Raw genomic sequence first — 18,189 nt, 5'->3', positions numbered from 1 at the left:
CAACCACATTACCTTCATTGTACATCAGCCATACCATACCATATTCCCACACACATTCATATTTTTAACAGAACTCAATTACATTTTCAATAAACCTGGTTTGTAAAAAAAAAAAATTGTCCTTTTAGAGACCTTTCAGGATATTCTGCTCCAAGTTTTTAAAATATGCTTTAAAATAATACAATAAAATGCTTACTACTGCAAAAGAAAACAAATCCTGCCAGACATTGAAACCACAGCCCCTAATGTTTAACCACAACTACTGCCTGCCTATTTAATCACTGTTTGCAAAACACAACTCAGTAGCCATCATTTTATTGTTTGCAGAAGTTTGTGTTTCTAAATTTCATGTTAAATAAACTTAAAATGTTACAGACACATTTATTTGAACATACAGTGTCCCGATCATAAATAAAATGGAAAAAATGCACCTTCCTTAACTAGTAAATTATTTAATATTATATATATATATTAAAAACTCTATAAAGCAAAACCATGTTCTATACAAACAGATATATTTGAAAGCTGAGCAACTATTCTAACAATGTCAGTTGTGTACTTAATGGAAGTATAGATGCTCCTAATAGTTGGAATTCCTACTTAATTCTATTTTTAAAAACAGAAATACTACATTCCGATCCCTATTTCCAGCTGTTCTACGTTGACATATTTTCAATGCTAAAGTGTCAATAAGCATCTTTATAATTTATAATTCCTAGAAAGAAGTACCAGTGTCACAGTCTCAAAAATTAATGAATTCCACGAGTATTCATTTAATGACGTGTTTACCACCTTGATAAAGCCACGTGCTATGTTTGGCGAAGAATGCCACTTTGCCATATATATTATTACACTTTCCAACATTAAATCAATACAAAAGATAAATTTTGCTGTGTTTCTAACATTTAGATGCCAATTATCTATGAATGGATTCAAGTCAGTTAAAAGATTCTTAGGTGGAAGACTGGTCATCTACTTGATCCCTTGAACAATCATTAACAGTCAGAAGATATTCTAGGTCTGAATAAAGGGAAGACAATTAAAAGGGAAATAGCATTTCAAAAGAAGAATATAATTGTTCAAGCAATCTATCAACATGATTGATGATTATGTGCCACCAAGTCAGTGTCGAGTCTTAAAAATCTCATTGATTTTCTCTAGCAGGATCTATCCTCAGCTTGGTCCTTCAGCTCTTTCATCTATTGGTATAATGTTACCTCATGTTTCTCCACTAACTGTAATTATATCAGTCTTATATGCAAAGTGCTTTTGACCAAAAAATGTCTAAAATAGTCAAATCAAGTAACAATGGAGAATTCTGAGCTGTCTACACATTATCACCTTATATTCTAGTTACTAACTGAATAAGACTAAACATATTAAGTGATAAGCCTGAATAGCAAAAATTTACAGATTCGCACACCATTTCTTTCTAACTCACTCTCTCTCTCTCTCTCTCTCTCTCTCTCTCTCTCTCTCTCTCTCTCTCTCTCTCTTTCATTAATAATTTTCAACAATTAAAAGCAGGAAAAAACAATGAAATTATTATTATTAGTTTCCAATATTTATTCAATTGGCCATATTATGAGAATCCTCAATAAATTTATCAGCTTATCCATCAGTACCCTAAACCTGATCAGAGCCAAGAACCAATGAAGAAGAGGTTCATCTCCCTCTCCATTCCATTCCTCACCTATCTTTTGCTACTATACATCTAATATCTACATCATATCTTCTCTCTATTCTGCCTTGTACATTTGATTTTTAATTTTAACATTTATTCTCCACTTCTAACAAAATATGTATATTCAATGTGGCCCTGTTCATAACCATTTGCTTCAGCTGAATGTATCTCCATCTCCTTCAGACTGCTACATGAAGCATTCATGAGATACTGACAGATCTCCTACACACTCTTGCTGTCTTTCAGTAGACTTAGCCAAAGTTTTCTAATTCCCCCTAAAGAAAAGTATAATTTAATACTCACTTGTTTATTCTTTGTCTTGGTGATGGTATCCGAAATAGGCTTTTTCCTCTCTTTAACAGCTGTTTTAGAAAACAGTTCTTCAAATTCATGATAATCTATTGAAGGCTCTTCAATTTTTTCCCAAACAAGTGAAGCACTAGAATCTCTAAAGTTAAGCAAAAGACCTATGTAGGACAACATCAGACTGAATAGTCACAAAATGGTGGAATGAAAATAGATGAATTATAATTCATATCAGTTTCATTGCTAAATTCATTTTTCCAACTGAAAATGGTCCACAAAAATATTGAAACATTCTGATTCATAAAAGAAGTATGCTGCCAATATCCTGCACAACATATAAATAGTACTTTTCAGTAGGATTTATATTTATACTAGAATAATAGATATACATGCAATAATTTATATATTATCAGGTTGATACTGAAGGTTCTTACCATGATTATTACAATAGTTGAGAAAAGTAATAATATGTGGAATAGTAAACCAAAAATATAATTAAGGAGAGGAACAAAAACATCCTCAGAAAATATAGCATGAACTTTACATAAAGTGTTGCCTTATAATGATAACTATTAAGACTTTCTGTAATTTTAAATAAGTAGCATAAACTAGTGCATAGCATAAACTAGTGCATAGCTCATCTCTGAAAAAATATATCATATTGAGTAACAAGGATTTGTTTTCTCCCAATTTTTTTACATTTTCCTAGCACATACCTTTATCCTTGATCCCATTCAAGAGAAAATTGATATAGGAGAGCTTGTCAACAGTTTATAAAAATGGGAAAAGGGAATTACACAGATTTGTTCTTTGAGCTATAAAGAGCTTATAAAATAATACTCTTCTGAGCATGTGTAAATCGTACTTTCCTTAAGATCACTTGGTCTTCTTGATGAGGAGAGTGAAATTCAAAAGCAGATCAGCTTATTCAATACCTGTCATTTCTTATTTGCCTCCTAAACTGAGCACCAGTTCTAAAACATGTAAACAGAACCCATCCTTGTTCACTCATACTAACTTCTAGCAATTCCTAACCATTTCTGCTTTTCTACTGTGGGCATAAATTCTTCTCCCCATATCAGTCTTCAAATTTGCTACCAGATGGAACTTTTTGATATTTTCAGACAAGTGATGGTAATAAGGGGATTTTTTTTGGGTGGGGCTGGGGGAGTTTTCCAGATTGTTCATGGAACAAGTCTATTATTGGTTCATTTCCAACCACCATCTGGACAAAAACTAATATTCAAGGGGAAAAATCCAAATATATCCATGCTATTACATTTGATTAAGAAAGGATAATAATACATATTGCTGCATTGGAAAGATAAGTATATCCTGCCAAGAACTATGTGGTAAGACTATACCATATGGTAAATATTTACCTTTAAAAATATTTAGGATACTATTTCTTCCTAACATTGTTTCACAAAGGTTTAAAAACCAATACAATGAAAAAGCATTTTAAACTACAGTTCTGAATTTATAGAGCTACAGAAAGAACAATGTACAGACAAATGGTTTACTGTCTTTACAGTTCTAGAGAAATTGATGTTACATTTCAAAAGCTTCAGACCAACATTTTTAACATATTGTTTACCTTTTATTATGAAGCTGGATTCTTGTCCAATAAAGAGGCTTCATGGGTCGAGAAGGTTCTATTGCATGTTTTCTGCTAGTTTTTTCCTGGTTAATTCCCATGACAAATAAACCAGTTGGCAAGGGAAGAGGAAGAAACCCAGACACATGTGGAAGACTAGGAGCTGGGGGTGGTGGCATGCCTATTCCAGGCAGAGGAGGAGCTCCCACCCCAGGCAAAGGGGGTGGAGGAGGCAGCCCTGTCAGTCCTTGCAGAGGGGGAGGGGGAGGAGGTCCCCCCATACCTGGCCAAGGAGGTGGTGGAGGAGGGGATGACACTCCCATGCCTGGCAAAGGGGGAGGAGGTGGTGGCATTCCCATGCCTGGCAAAGGTGGAGGAGGTGGTGGCATTCCCATGCCTGGCAAAGGGGGAGGAGGTGGTGGCACTCCCATGCCTGGCAATGGGGGTGGGGGTGGAGGGGGTGGCACTCCCATGCCTGGCAATGGAGGGGGTGGCGGAGGGGGTGGCGGAGGGGGTGGCACTCCCATGCCTGGCAATGGAGGGGGTGGCGGAGGGGGTGGCACTCTCATGCCTGGCAATGGGGGTGGCAGAGGAGGGGGTGGCACTCCCATGCCTGGTAATGGGGGTGGTGGCGGAGGAGGTGGCACTATCCCTGGCAAAAAGGAAGTAACTGGTCCTGGCAATGGTGGAGGAGGTGGAATTCCAGTTACAGGAAAAAGTGGTAGAGATGAGATCTCGGTAGGTAGTCCAGCAGTAGGCAAAGGTGGCATGGAAGGAGGAGATAAAGTAGGGGTAGATGGCATCCCGTCCATTCCTGTCAGACATGATGGGGAAGTAGTCCTTTTGGTGGGGAATGATGGAGCAGAGGTTGGTACTATGTCAGATGAGGACCCTAAATATCCTGAGGCAGAGAGGGATGAGGGAGGCGACACTGATGAAGATAAAAATGGGCCACCTGCTCCAGGCAGGGAAATTCCAGTGTCAGTAGATAGAGGACCAGAAATAATGGGAGAAGATAAAGATGAGGAATGTTCATTCCATGCTACAGTCTCCGTACTCGAGGGAAGATGGGGAGCTGATGGCACAGATTCCCCTTGAAATAAACATGAAGTTTGTGGCATTGTCAATTGTTCCTGGGAAGCATCCAGCTGTACTGAAATCTGTTTTGGTGACAGAACTAAAGCTATTTCAGAGCAAAAAGTGGATTGTGGCTCAAGTGTTGGCAATGGCTGGGTTGGCCCTTGACCTGGATCCCCATTGAGGTGGGGAGGTGCTTGTGGCAGTGCACTGTCTGAAGGCATTATGTGTGTTAAACAATCATCTGTTGGAGATGTCTGCACAGATGTTGCAGTTATAGTTTTAACTAGAGCACACAATTCATGTTCTCGAAGAGCTATGTTAGATAGTCCTTCACGAGTTGGCTGTTCGGTCTCATTCCACACACTTCTGCTTGAAACCAACACCTCTGTTTCTGGAAACTGTTTCTCCAGCTCTGCAATTTTTGTTTTTAAATCCTGTATGGTTTGCTCCAGCCGCTGAATTTCATTTGCCCGCATTTCTGATTTCACTGTAACATTTTCCTAGAAAACAGGAAAGAAGAGTCAACATGCAGGAAGAAAATAAGATCTTTATATAAGACTTTTGCCTGATGCATACCGAGACTAACCATATAAAGATAATATATAGCCTATGAATATTTTAACACATATAAAAGCCTTAATACTATTAAATGCTCAGAATGGGTTATATTTCACACTTTTATTTTAAAGATTTAGTCATATGCAATCTATAACATATAGTATAGATAATATAATGTATCTATGCTTAAGTATACCATTTCAGAATCTTGAATGTAACTTTATCTTTCCACAGTTCCTGTGCATGTGCATATTTTACCCAGTTTTTCCAGATCTTTGATTCTTTCCAATCCAATTAAATGTTGAAAAGAAATTACCCGAAGAGGTATCCATCCTATTCTTTTAGCTCTCCAAAATTAAATGGAAGGGAATTAAAGTTGCTGGGGTTAGGAAAGCTGGAAAAAGAATAATTTCAAAAATAAGCAAGGTTTGGCCAAGGGCAGCCAAAACAAAAAAAATCTAAAAAAAACCCTTCTCTATTACATCCCTATGGAAGAAACAGATGAGGAGCAGCTTAGAATATTGTTGACTGCTCTTTTCTCAACCGCTCCGTCTTCCTGATCATATGACCTTGAATGGAGATGATGTTAAAGAATTCCATAATAGCAATAGCAATAACACTTAAACTTACATACTGCTTTACAGTGCTTTACAGCCCTCTCTAAGCAATTTACAGAGTCAGCATATTGAGCCCAACAATCTGGGTCCTCATTTTGCGCACCCTCGAAAGGATGGAAGGCTGAGTCAACCTTGAGTCTGGTGGGATTTGAACTGCCAAATTGCAAGCAGCTGGCAGTCAGCAGAAGTAGCCCGCAATACTGCACTCTAACCACTGCGCCACCATGGCTCAATTCCATAAGCCATTTGGAAGCTGCTTTTTCTAGTTTATGTCTCAATGTACTTTTTAAAGTTTCATTTTGCAAGAATAAGGACTAATAGTTTATTCTATTAAAACAGTTTAATTGGGAATGTATTTAATTTGAAGAAAGTTAAACCACATCCACCTGAAATTAAGTCACAGTATCAGAAAAACATTTGTAATGCAATTTGTCTTTGGTGTTTAGCTGCAACTGATTTCACCAAGTTTAATAGGTAGCACCAATGCACAAACATTAACTATCAAATTTGGAAGAGTATAAAGGAAAAGATCTGCATTGCTCCTCCATAAAGGCGTAGTGATTTTGTCTGATTAACATTGCTGCATTAGCTATTTGGGATTAATCCCATAGAGCAAATAACAGGCTACAAGAATGCTAAAATAAGCCTGTGTTTACCACTGGAGCCACTTTGATTTGGGATGTTTGAAAAAGCCAAAAAAAAAAAAAAAAAGCCATCTGAAGCTCTAAAACAGTACAATGGAAAGAGACGAAAGGGTAACTTAGTTTGTTTCTCCAATTACATTTTGTGCCAGTTTTTTCATTCATTAAATTTCCAATTAAAATCATGGATGTTTTTTCTGTTGTTGCATTTGCTTTGTTTGCTTATTTGAGGAAGAAACACAGACATTGACAGTCACTGTGTTTTATAGACACATAAAAGAAGAAAGAAACATGAAGAAACATCAGTTAACTATAAAGTTGATTGGTGTAATATGAAAGACTCAGAAAAATCAAGTCCATTCTGTAACATCTACAAACAGAAATGTCAGCAGCACTGTAGAAAACGTTGTTTACTGTAGCATGCATTTCAGAGAGAGCTATAGCAATTGCACTTAGGTTTCTATACCACCTCATAGTGTTTTACAGCACTCTGGACAGTTTACAATGTCAGTTTATTGCTCCCAACAATCTGGGTCCTCATTTTACTGACCTCGGAAGGCTGGAAAACAGAGTCAATCTTAAGCCCCATCAAAATAGAATTCCAAGCTGTGGCAGAATTTGCCTGAAATATTGCATTCTAACCATTGCACCACCAGGGCACCTGGTGAGATACTAGTTAACTGCACTGATTTTTTTTCTAGCAAAACCCACGTGAATATAGCTGATCATGACTTACTCACATTCCTTTGAATCACGTAAGGTTTCTTGTTGTGCTTTATAAACAGCAAATTTTATGATGATCTTATTCACTAAGTTATTGAGAGTTTGGTAAAGGACTATATGATTTCACACCTTCTCCCCACATTTGACTCATTACAGTTTGCTTATCAGAAGAACCACTCTGTAGATGATGCACTTTCCTATGTGCTTCATCTTAACTTGCCGTACCTGGAACAGAAGTATACCCATGTGTGAATGCTGTTCGTTGATTTTAGTTGGGTATTCAACACAATCATTCCTCAGCATTTGGTGAACAAGCTGAGCCTATCAGGTTTTAATATTCTTTTATGTAATTGGATACTGGATTTCCTTATTGTTAGGCCCCAGTTTGTGCAAGTTGGAAGAAAAGTTTCCAATTCCAACTCCTTGAGTGTAGATTCCCCATAGGTCTGTGTCTTGAATACGCTACTGTTCACCTTGATGACCCACAACTGCTGTGTCAAATCTGCTACAAATCATATTGTATGCGGACGGCACGGCAGTGGTGAGTCTTATCCAGGACAATGAAGATACATATAGGGAAGAGGTGAAGGCACTGGTGGACTGGTGCAATAAAACTAATCTGTTTCTAAATGTTAATAAAACAAAGGAGATCATTGTAGATTTTAGAGAGAATAGGCATAGTCATTTTCCACTCAGTATCAAGGATGCAGCTCTAGAGATGGTCAAGAGTATTAAGTATCTGGGGATGTAGATAACTAAGAATCTGAAATGGTCTCTCCACACATCATCCTTAGTGAAGTGTGCAAACCAGTGTCTGCATTTCCTGAGTTGGATGAGGAGAGCACATCTTTCTCCTTCTGTCCAGGCACAATTGCGAACATTTTAACCAACTGCATCACTGTTTGGTTTGGTCGAAGCAGGGCCTCAGATAGAAAGCTTGCTTCCTATTATTAAGAATACTGCTTATAAGTGCTATGTGCTTAGAGTTCAAAGCATTGTTAGAGATCCCACACACCCACTTCACCATCTGTTTCTGTTGCTGCCCCCCCCCCCCCCGGGGGGGAGGTTTCAAGGTATTTCTAGCAGGACTACCAGATTCTGTAACGGCTTTGTCCCCTATGTGGGTTCTAGCCAGTGTTACTGCCGGTTCGCTCATGAGCGCACTTTGCATGCACCTGCTGGATGCATGCTTTGTGCACATGCACAGTTTAATAGAAATTGTTATGCGCATGCGCAGAACTCAAAAACAAGACCAGGGAACAGGTTTGGAAGCATGGCCAGCCTGGGTTGCTGCCGGTTCTGCGACCCAGGCCAGCATGCCACTACTGGTTTGGTTTGGCCGAACCGGGCCAAATCGGTAGGAACCCATCACTGGTATACATCTGAACTAGACTTTGTTGTTTCTCTGTGGCATATAATATATATGGGTATATGTATAATTTTGTATTTATTTATTTATTTTGTCATGTTTATGTAGTGTATATTGTAGGTGGTGACCCTTTGAGAGCTGCATGAAATGAAATTTCATTTTAATGTATGCTGATTAGTGTACCTTCAAAGTGACAATAAAGTTATTCTAAGTTCTAAGTCTATTCTAAAAATAATGGAATATGGCTGGATCTTTTACTCAGAGCAAGTACCTGTTCCATACCAATGAATTTGTTACCTGGGTAAAAGTTTCATCATCACTACCCATAGTTGGATAGCAGAGAACATCAGAAAAAAAAACAATGCATGCACACGCATGTGGGCGCGCACGCACACACACACAATCATAGAATCACAAGGTTGGAAGGGACATTGGAGTCTTCTAGTTCAACTTCCTGCCCAAAGCAGGAAGGAGTCCTTATGCCATCCCAGACAAATGGTTGTTCACCCTTTTCTTGAAGACCTCCAGCATATTATATAGTAAGCATACTGTATAGTATCCACTTGTTAAACCAAACATTACTATTCTGCTTCTGCTTCTCGCAGTGTCTGTCTATCTCTTTCTTTTGTTCAACTTTGCCCCCACTTCTTCACCCCAATTTGACAGAAGTTGGGCTTGACACCACAGCATGTCTTGTGCTGCAGACGTACATGATTACTCTTCCGGAATTCATAACCACAAAATTATAAGCAAATCACAGACTTATGGGAATTCATTTCAAAAACAAGGATGCTTTCAAAGACAAGAATGTTTATAGGCTGACAGTTTCGATTTAATGTAAAAAATGAAATAAACAATCAACATTAATGAAGGAATTTTTTACATTATACACACACACCCAAAACATGTTTAATGTGCCCCCTCATTACTTACATCATCGTTTCTAAAAGGTGGCGGGGTGGGTGGGTAATAATGAAAAAAAACAGCAGAGTGACCGAGGAGATACACAACTACATGACAAAGGTTGCTTATCCATTATTTGTATACTTTAAAAATGTCCAACATAAACCTGCCAAGAATGGTGTACGATCCACTGATACAGAGACATAAGGACAGTCAGTCTCTGCAATATTAATGTCACTGGAGCATGCCAGAAACAGAAAAGTTATGTGCTTTCATTTACTGTGGTTTTTAATGCTTGTTTGTCTTATATCCTCCCAAAGCCACACAAATCCTTAAGAAGAGCTGAAGTTGGATCTTTGCTTGTCTGGAGAAGTAGAGACAAAAGCAGGCTAGTAGGAGACCTACACAGACCAAAAAGGCACTGTATAGACAGAAAGGCTCCTTCATAAGCATTGTCTTTTCTTTCTTTTCTTTTTTTGCAGAGAATTTGCCTCCCAGTTTAAAGTGCCAAACCAGAAACCCAGAAATGTCCATGTAGGCAAAAATATGGATATTAAATTAAGGCACAGTAATACTATATTTATGGCATGGTTAAGTACATGATAGAAATGGCTGTCTTATAAAACAATTAAGGGAGGCCATTGCACACATCTGCTAATAATCAAGTTCTATTGAAGTTCATTGGTTCACACAATTGCACTCAATCTTTTAATTGATCCATCGGGATAGCAAGCCAAGTATGGAAACATCAGTTCAGTCTGAACACATATCATCTTGAGATAAATATTAAATTTAAAATATGCTTATAAAAGTTTAGTACCGTATATACTCGAGTATAGGCCGACCCGAATATAAGCCGAGGCACCTAATTTTACCACAAAAAAACTGGAAAAGTTATTGACTCGAGTATAAGCCTAGGGTGGGAAATGCAGCAGCTACCGGTAAATTTCAAAAATAAAAATAGATACCAATAATGTTTTTGAATATTTATTTCAAAGAAAAACAGTAAACTAGCGGTGTATTCAATGAAATACTTCACTCACCTCATGATGCTGATGTCCCGCTGTGATGATGATGTCCCGTGCAGCCGCGGGAGCGATGTCCCGCCTCCTATGACACACGGCACAGTGATTCCTATCATTGGATCACTGTACCAGAGGAGGTGGGACATCGCTATGTGGCTGCTTGCCATAACAAGGAGGAGGTGGGACATCGTTGCAGAGCGGCAGGAGAGGAAGGGGAATCGTAAGACAGCCCTGCATTACATTAGAACGTGAGGAGGGGGGATGGTGCGGTGCGCGCTGCGCGGCAAACTGACACAGAGGGAGGGGAAACTCACAGGGGCACTGGGCCATTCACGAGTGTCACCCAGCGGCATGGCCCCACCCCTTTTTCTCCTCCATTTCGGGCACATTTTTCACTGACTCGAGTATAAGCCGAGGCGGCTTTTTTCAGCCCAAAAAGTGGGCTGAAAAACTAGGCTTATACTCGAGTATATACAGTAAGTTTTTGGGGGGAAGGGGGGACGGGACAGGTTGGAAAAGACTTTTAGTCCCAAATCTTCTCCAAGGCGTCATTTTCTCAGAGAGAACATCTTGCCTCTTTTTTCTGAATCTATCCATCCAGCAGATGAAAGAACTGCTTCAAGAAAAATAAGTCTGTGACCTTCTTCATACAAAACATTATCTGAGATAACATTTAGAATGTCACTAAAAAGAATAATTCAGTTTATACTATCTAAAGATCTCATTTGTGGAAAGATAGAATTTTTCCTTTGAGTTCAGCCAAAGAAGAAAACACTGGATTGGCTCTTTCCTTTAATTTTATAACATCCGTACAAACCAATTCCAACATGAAGAAATTGTTATTAAACAATAAGACACAAAAAAGATGGCATTTCTGATTGAAGACAGTTTCTCTTGTCTGTTTAAAATTAAATTTGATTTTTAAGTCTCTTTTGCAGATATCAAAGTCTTTAGGAATCTTAAAGAACTTTTAAAGTTTAACAACAATAATTTTCAATACCCACTTATACTGTATAATCAAAAAAGTTAAACTAAGCTATTTCTCTTTAGAAAAGCAGATTATTTTGATTTAGGTAATCCAATAGGTTTTTAGTTTGTTTTACATAAGATTCCACAAATCTGTCACATATGCAAAAAATTGAAAGTTCTCATTCAGGTACGCATTAAGATTAAAAATACTGCAAAGATTTACAAACAGCAAAATATTGGATAAAATACCTGCAAAATAATTTATGAAGAACAAATTAATTAATGCAGAACAAATTAATGGTATTTTTGTGTGTATTCAATGAAATCTAGAATTTGTTTGTAAAGGTGACATGAAAAGGATTAACAATTTCCCTTTAAATATGGTACTCAAGAATTCCATGCCATCCTTACCCTAGACTGGGTATCAGTAACTATATACTATATACAATTAACTCATCTAAGCATAAAACAGATGTATTACATGGAAGCATGGAACCACAACCTTTTTGCAAAACCCCAGATAATGATATCAAAGATGGACAAAGTACCAAGTTCCTCTTGATATAAAAATCAAGCTTTAAAAAAAATAAACTCATAGCTGCCATTTAGAGTCAAACAGAGATGCATTCTGAATCCAAACAAGCACTCAACACAGTTGGTAAAGTCAAATATTGCTGCAAAACTACCTTCTAAACTGGTTTGGCCACAATGGTACAACCAGGCATTACCCTAAGTAGAAGATGAATAAATTGAATGGTAAAGTTTATTCACTCTCCAGGTTTTATTTTATTTCTAAAATAGAAATGATAATTCCATGTCTGAATTCTTCATGTCCTAGATCAGTGATGGTAAACCTATTTTGGCTTGTGTGCCATAAGTGGGGCACAGGGGGGTCATGTGTGGGCGTGCCACATCCATAATGCAACACACAATTCCCCAGAGTGCATGCGGGCAAGAGAAGGTCCCCCCCATTTTTCCATGCTTTTTTTGCCTTCCCCAGGCTCCAGAGGCTTTATAGGAGCCTGGGGAGGGTGAAAAGAGCCTTCCCTCTGGAGGCCCTTTGGAGGCTTCAGGGACCTTCAGGAGGCTTCCCTGAAGCCTCCAAAAGGCAGAAAACAACCCTATGAGCAAACCAGAAGTCACTTCCGGTTTGCTCATAGGATCCTTTTTAGTCCTCCAGAGGCCTTAAACCTAAGGTGACCAGACATCCCGATTTCAGCGGGACGGTCACGCTTTATAACAATTTGTCCCGTGTCCCGGGCCATTTTAAAAAAGTCCCGATTTTCTGGCTTCATGTTGAAAGCCCAATGGATTTGCTTAAGAAATCCTAACCGGGGCAAGACAAAAGACACTCTGTCTAACCTCTCTCTCTCTCTGTATCAGTACTTTCATTGAAGATATTAAAACTTTAAAGCAAGAAAACGGACCCCCCTCCCGCGCCCCTTTTACCTCATTTTATAAGAAAAAATGACCAAGTACCTTAGAGCTCCAGGAAATGCTTGGCTAGAGGGGCTGTGAGTGTTACTTCCTGGATTTTCTGGAGGGGAGGGGCACAGAGGTTGGAGGTCGGCTCGTGTGGAAGAAAAAATGGTGGCAAAATATTTCCCTGACTAATTTCACCATTTTAATTTGATCAGTTCTTTGTATTAACATCTACATCATTCTGGATTGACTTGTGCCTGCTGGTAAGTGACCTGGGTTTTTTTCTTTTATTTTTTTAAATGTATTTTAAAATAATATTTTATTTATTGTGCATAGGATTTTTAAAAATAGCTTTATTCTGTGTGGATTCTTTGTTTAAATTGTCTTAGACTATTTAAAAAAAGATTCTATCCAAAATACAGAATACAAGCTGCAGTTATTCACTTAAGAACTATGGCAAGAAAGGTGGTATAATGGGCTTAGTGACCAAAGTTACAATGGCATTGAAAAAAGTGACTGATGACCATTTTCACACTTAGCGACCATTTTCACACTTAGCGACCGTTGCAGCATCCTCATGGTCACGCGATCAAAATTTTGATGTTTGGCAACAGATTCGTATTTATGATGGTTTCAGTGTCCTGGGGTCATTTCAATTGCCTTTTGACAAAGGCAATTTGGGAAACCAGATTCACTTATGTTACTAACTTATCAGCTGCATTTATTCACTTAAGAACTGTGGCAAGAAAGGGGGTATAGTGACCAAAGTTACACTGCATTGAAAAAAGTGACTGTTGATCATTTTTCACACTTAGCGACCATTTTCACACTTAGCGACTGTTGCAGCATCCTCATGGTCACACAATCAAAATTTTGATGTTTGGCAACAGATTCGTATTTATGATGGTTTCAGTGTCCTGGGGTCATTTCAATTGCCTTTTGACAAAGGCAATTTGGGAAACCAGATTCACTTATGTTACTAACTTATCAGCTGCAGTTATTCACTTAAGAACTGTGGCAAGAAAGGTGATATAGTAACCAAAGTTACAATGGCATTGAAAAAAGTGACTGATGACCATTTTCACACTTAGCGACCATTTTCACACTTAGCGACCATTGCAGCATCCTCATGGTCACGTGATCAAAATGTTGATGTTTGGCAAGAGTTACAATTTATATTTGTAAATTGTAGTTATGTTGAAATAAAAAAATATTACAATACTATTTTTGCGTTATATGAAAATGTTTGTTGCTCCTTATAAAATTTTTAATAACCCCCTCCCCCGCCCCGGTCAAAGGTGTCCGTGCTGTTCTAATAATCAGTGTCACTTTTTTTCAGGTAGAGCAGTAATGTTCAACTTTTTCTTCACCGCAAACCCCCTTTTGTGGCCATGGACCTCGACCAGTAAGACTTGAAGATTTAAAGCATAACATTTCTTCTAGCCTTTGCGGAACCCTTGTGGCCAACATGTGATGCATCCATCCCATGGGCCGTGAGTTTGACACCCCTGGGCTAGAGGCATACAGAGTTGCTGAAATATCTTACAACTTCTTTAAATTGCCCTGCAAATAGTTCAGAATTGCCTAACTCTGCAGAATTTCATGATAGTCGCATTTTCTGAGAGACTGAAGCTCTTCACTTGCCAAGCCTTTCTACCCATTGATAGATTTATTTATATCTCAACAACATTTTAATGTTGAACTTAAGACTGCCAAAACGTTTGTCCATTTCCAGAAAGATTTGCCAGTGTCTCTGGGAAAGGAAATTATTACTACTATTATTTCCATCATGAAGGCTTAATAAAGAAATATTAGGAACATATGTCTCTTGTAATAAATGATTGTGATGTAACATGATTTACAGTACAATATATTTTTCTTTATCTAATATTTAATATTACCCATTTGTTATTTACTTTTTAAAATCATCCCCTCCCTTTTCAACTTTCATATATCAACTCCTTTGTCTTACATATCAACTCATCAAAATCTCACACTGAATTATTCTGCTATAATCTGTCTAATTTAAGCATTATACCATTCATTCATGTTTATTGATTAGACAATTATACTTTTCAAAATATAAAATGTAAAATAAATGCAAATATGTATTTGTATTATATGCAAATCAAATCAAAGATATGTCTACATCCATAATTATATAAATCGGATTCAGCAGATATAAAGTAAACTCCAGTTTGAGTAAAAACCATTTTTAAACTGAATTGTACAGTATAGTAATTAGAAAAAAGATGTATTATTATTTCTGCTCCTTCAAGTCAACTGAAATCAAAGTTAACAATTCTGATTTCTATAAAGCAGAAATCAAAGAGCGATCCTAACAGCATTTTGATTTCAAACTAAGAAGTAAAGTAAAAATCTAAATTGGACAGATTAATGGTGGTGATTGCTACTTTTAAAACCCTTTGTGAGTCAGGATCTGGATATTTTTGGAAGTTAACACACTCTCTATTGAACCTATCTGTCCGATAATATGAAGAAAATTGGGCTTTCATCAGATTCCTTCTTTAGGAAATTGCCATCTATAATTGTATTTTCAATTGGGGCCTCACTTCTCAAATGAAGCTCTTCTGTCTGGAACAACATTCCCTCCAACACCTGCCTGACCCAATCTCTGTTGGGTTTTAAGGTAGTTTCATAATGACTGTTCCAACAAATAATGTGGATCAGGCGTGAAATGCTACCGGTTCCGGTAGTAAAAAAAAAATGCTACCGGTTCAGGCAAACGAGTAGTTCAGACAATCAGCTGTGCAACGATCAGCTGTGCCACATGATTTATATTCACTAGAAAGCAGAAAATCCTGCTTTCTAGCTAATCTAAATTACGCAGCACAGCTGTTCCCCCCTCTCGCTGTTCTACTTATCTTTGCAGACTCAGAAAGACTTAATCCTTTTCAGCACTGCACGGTAGCACCTGCAGTGCGCATGCACATGAAGTGCGTATTTAGTGCACATGCATGCGAAGCGAACCAGTAGCAATGCGAACTGGTAGCAGACATCAGAGTATTTCACCCCTGATGTGGATGGATACGTTATGTGATTGTTTCCTCTTGCAATGGTAATACATTTGTATTGTTTTGTGGCTAATAGGTTTATTAGATGAATTGTTATGTTTCATTTTAACATTGTGGATAAAGACAGGATATGTAACTCACTCACAGTAAGTATTATTGGATCAGCATATAAACTTGATGAATAAAGGAAATAAATAAAGGAAATGGCCATTATTATGACACTCATGTCCAAATGGGAGAGACACAGTGGTGGGTTGCGGCTGGTACGCCCTGGTACAGGGGCCCTGGTGGCGGCTGGGAGCAGCGGCCACTGTACCGGAACGGTGCTTTGGAGGGCCCACCCGCCCGCCCTAGTTCCTTACCTCTATTTGAGCTAACCAGGCCACTTGCGCACAGCACCTGCACAACCTCTGCTGAGCAGCGGGAGCATCGCAGGGCAGTGGATGCGCATGCGTGCACAATGCACATGCCCGTGATGTATGCCAGGTCCTGGCACAGTGTATCGGTTGCGACAGGATCCAGACCCACCACTGGAGAGACAGTGTGCTTTGGCAATTAAAGTGGTAGAGTATGAACAGGAAAACCCAAGTTCAAGTCTCCACCTGACCATATGAATGATTTAGAGCCACTCCTTTTTTTGGGGGGGGGTGTCTTGGCCGAACCTAACTCAGGTTTATTGTTATATGAATTAAATAAGTAAGGGTTATTAAACACATTGCCTAAAAAAATCTGGAGGTAAGATGAATTATATATGTAACAATGAATTTGTTCATGAGAGCCAAGGTGGCGCAGTGGTTAAATGCAGCACTGCAGGCTACTGCTAGATCAGCAGGTCAGCGGTTCAAATCTCACCGGCTCAGGGTTGACTCAGCCTTCCATCCTTCCGAGGTGGGTAAAATGAGAACCCAGATTGTTGGGGGCAATATGCTGACTCTCTGTAAACCGCTTAGAGAGGCCTGAAAGGCCTATGAAGCGGTATATAAGTCTACTGCTATTGCTATTGCTATGTTTACCATGTTAGCTGCTACAAAATAATGATTACAAATATTTAAAAGGAAAACCACACATCATCTCATTCTGCACCCGTGCAAAATATGAAAAGAACTGCAACATGGCACCCATCAGTTTTGCATTAACCCAAAATTCACTTCTTATATGGAAAATCATATTTCATGCACAAGCTATTTTAAGAACTATTAAAAACACAGACCAAAAGAAAGCAAATGTAAAGATATCTAATAATGCCAGATACATGTATTAGAAACCCAGCAATCATTTTCAGAGAGACAATCTACTGTTGTTATTGCCCCTAATCTTGTTAGAGATGATTTAGGGCAAGAAAGTTCCTTAAAATAAAACCCTGTTCCAAATGGAAAAGGTTCTTTTGAATCTTGAGAAATTTTTGTATCTCTTATCAGCTTCTCAAATTCTCAACTGACTTTGTAACAATTACCTTTGGATAACTGAATTCTAACAATTTAATGAACAGAAAATTCCTCTTGAAAATGCAATGTACCGATTTTTATATTAGGAAGCTATTATTATAAGAAAGATTGTAATTATTATACAATTATTTTTTTCCTCAAGGACATATTTAAAAATATTTCTATCCAGTCAATATGTTTTAAGGTATTTCAGAGCACTGAATTGGTAATAAATGTATTTATAGCTCTTTACATAGAAAAACTTCTTCCTATATTTGAAAACTTTTAAGGAAAGTTTCACTCAAAATACAAATACATTGGCACAAAAGAGGGGGGGGGGCTATTCCAATGAAATTATAGTTCTTCAAATAATTACACTGAATAGTATCTGATTTACAGCCCCTCATTTATATTACTATATCAAAATGCGTTCTTTCATACTTTACATAATTTGTAAAATATTGCCACTGCAATTACAATAAAGAAAATATTTCCCTTAAAATAATGCTTTTTTAAAATGGACAAATCTTATGGAATAAATTAATTTTTATTTTGGTACCCTATAAACATTGAGTATATTAACCACAGAATCTTTTTTTTTAATGCTCAATGTATGAAATTAAAACCACCTTCTACATCTCAAACTTGGAATAGCATATAGAGTTAAACATTACTTTTCAGATTTGGAATGTATGGTAAAATTTCCCACATGACTGAGATTTATTACAATATTTGGATTCTCTTTACTTCTAGCTCTATTAAACCTAGGAAGATCCTTATATTCACATAACCTGTATTTAATGTCAAGTTATAAGGAGTGCTTTTCCTGTATCAAA

The 18,189-nt window shown here is 37.8% G+C and overlaps 1 protein-coding gene across 1 annotated transcript in view; it reads right to left on the bottom strand.

Annotated features, from left to right (window-relative positions):
• Window positions 1-18,189, bottom strand: part of FMN2 (formin 2) — a 185,488-nt gene that overhangs the window by 118,633 nt on the left and 48,666 nt on the right. The window contains exons 5-7 of the mRNA XM_032216827.1: window positions 4,693-5,167; window positions 3,588-4,629; window positions 1,988-2,132 (exon numbers count right to left, since the gene is read on the bottom strand). Coding sequence (XP_032072718.1) covers window positions 1,988-2,132; window positions 3,588-4,629; window positions 4,693-5,167 — 1,662 coding nt within the window. The remainder of the gene's footprint in view (window positions 1-1,987; window positions 2,133-3,587; window positions 4,630-4,692; window positions 5,168-18,189) is intronic.

This window comes from Thamnophis elegans, chromosome 4 (genome assembly GCF_009769535.1).
Source record: "Thamnophis elegans isolate rThaEle1 chromosome 4, rThaEle1.pri, whole genome shotgun sequence".
NCBI lineage: Eukaryota > Metazoa > Chordata > Lepidosauria > Squamata > Colubridae > Thamnophis > Thamnophis elegans.
The sequence above is the reverse complement of the archived record's forward strand: the minus strand, read 5'-3'. Positions and strand labels throughout refer to the sequence as shown.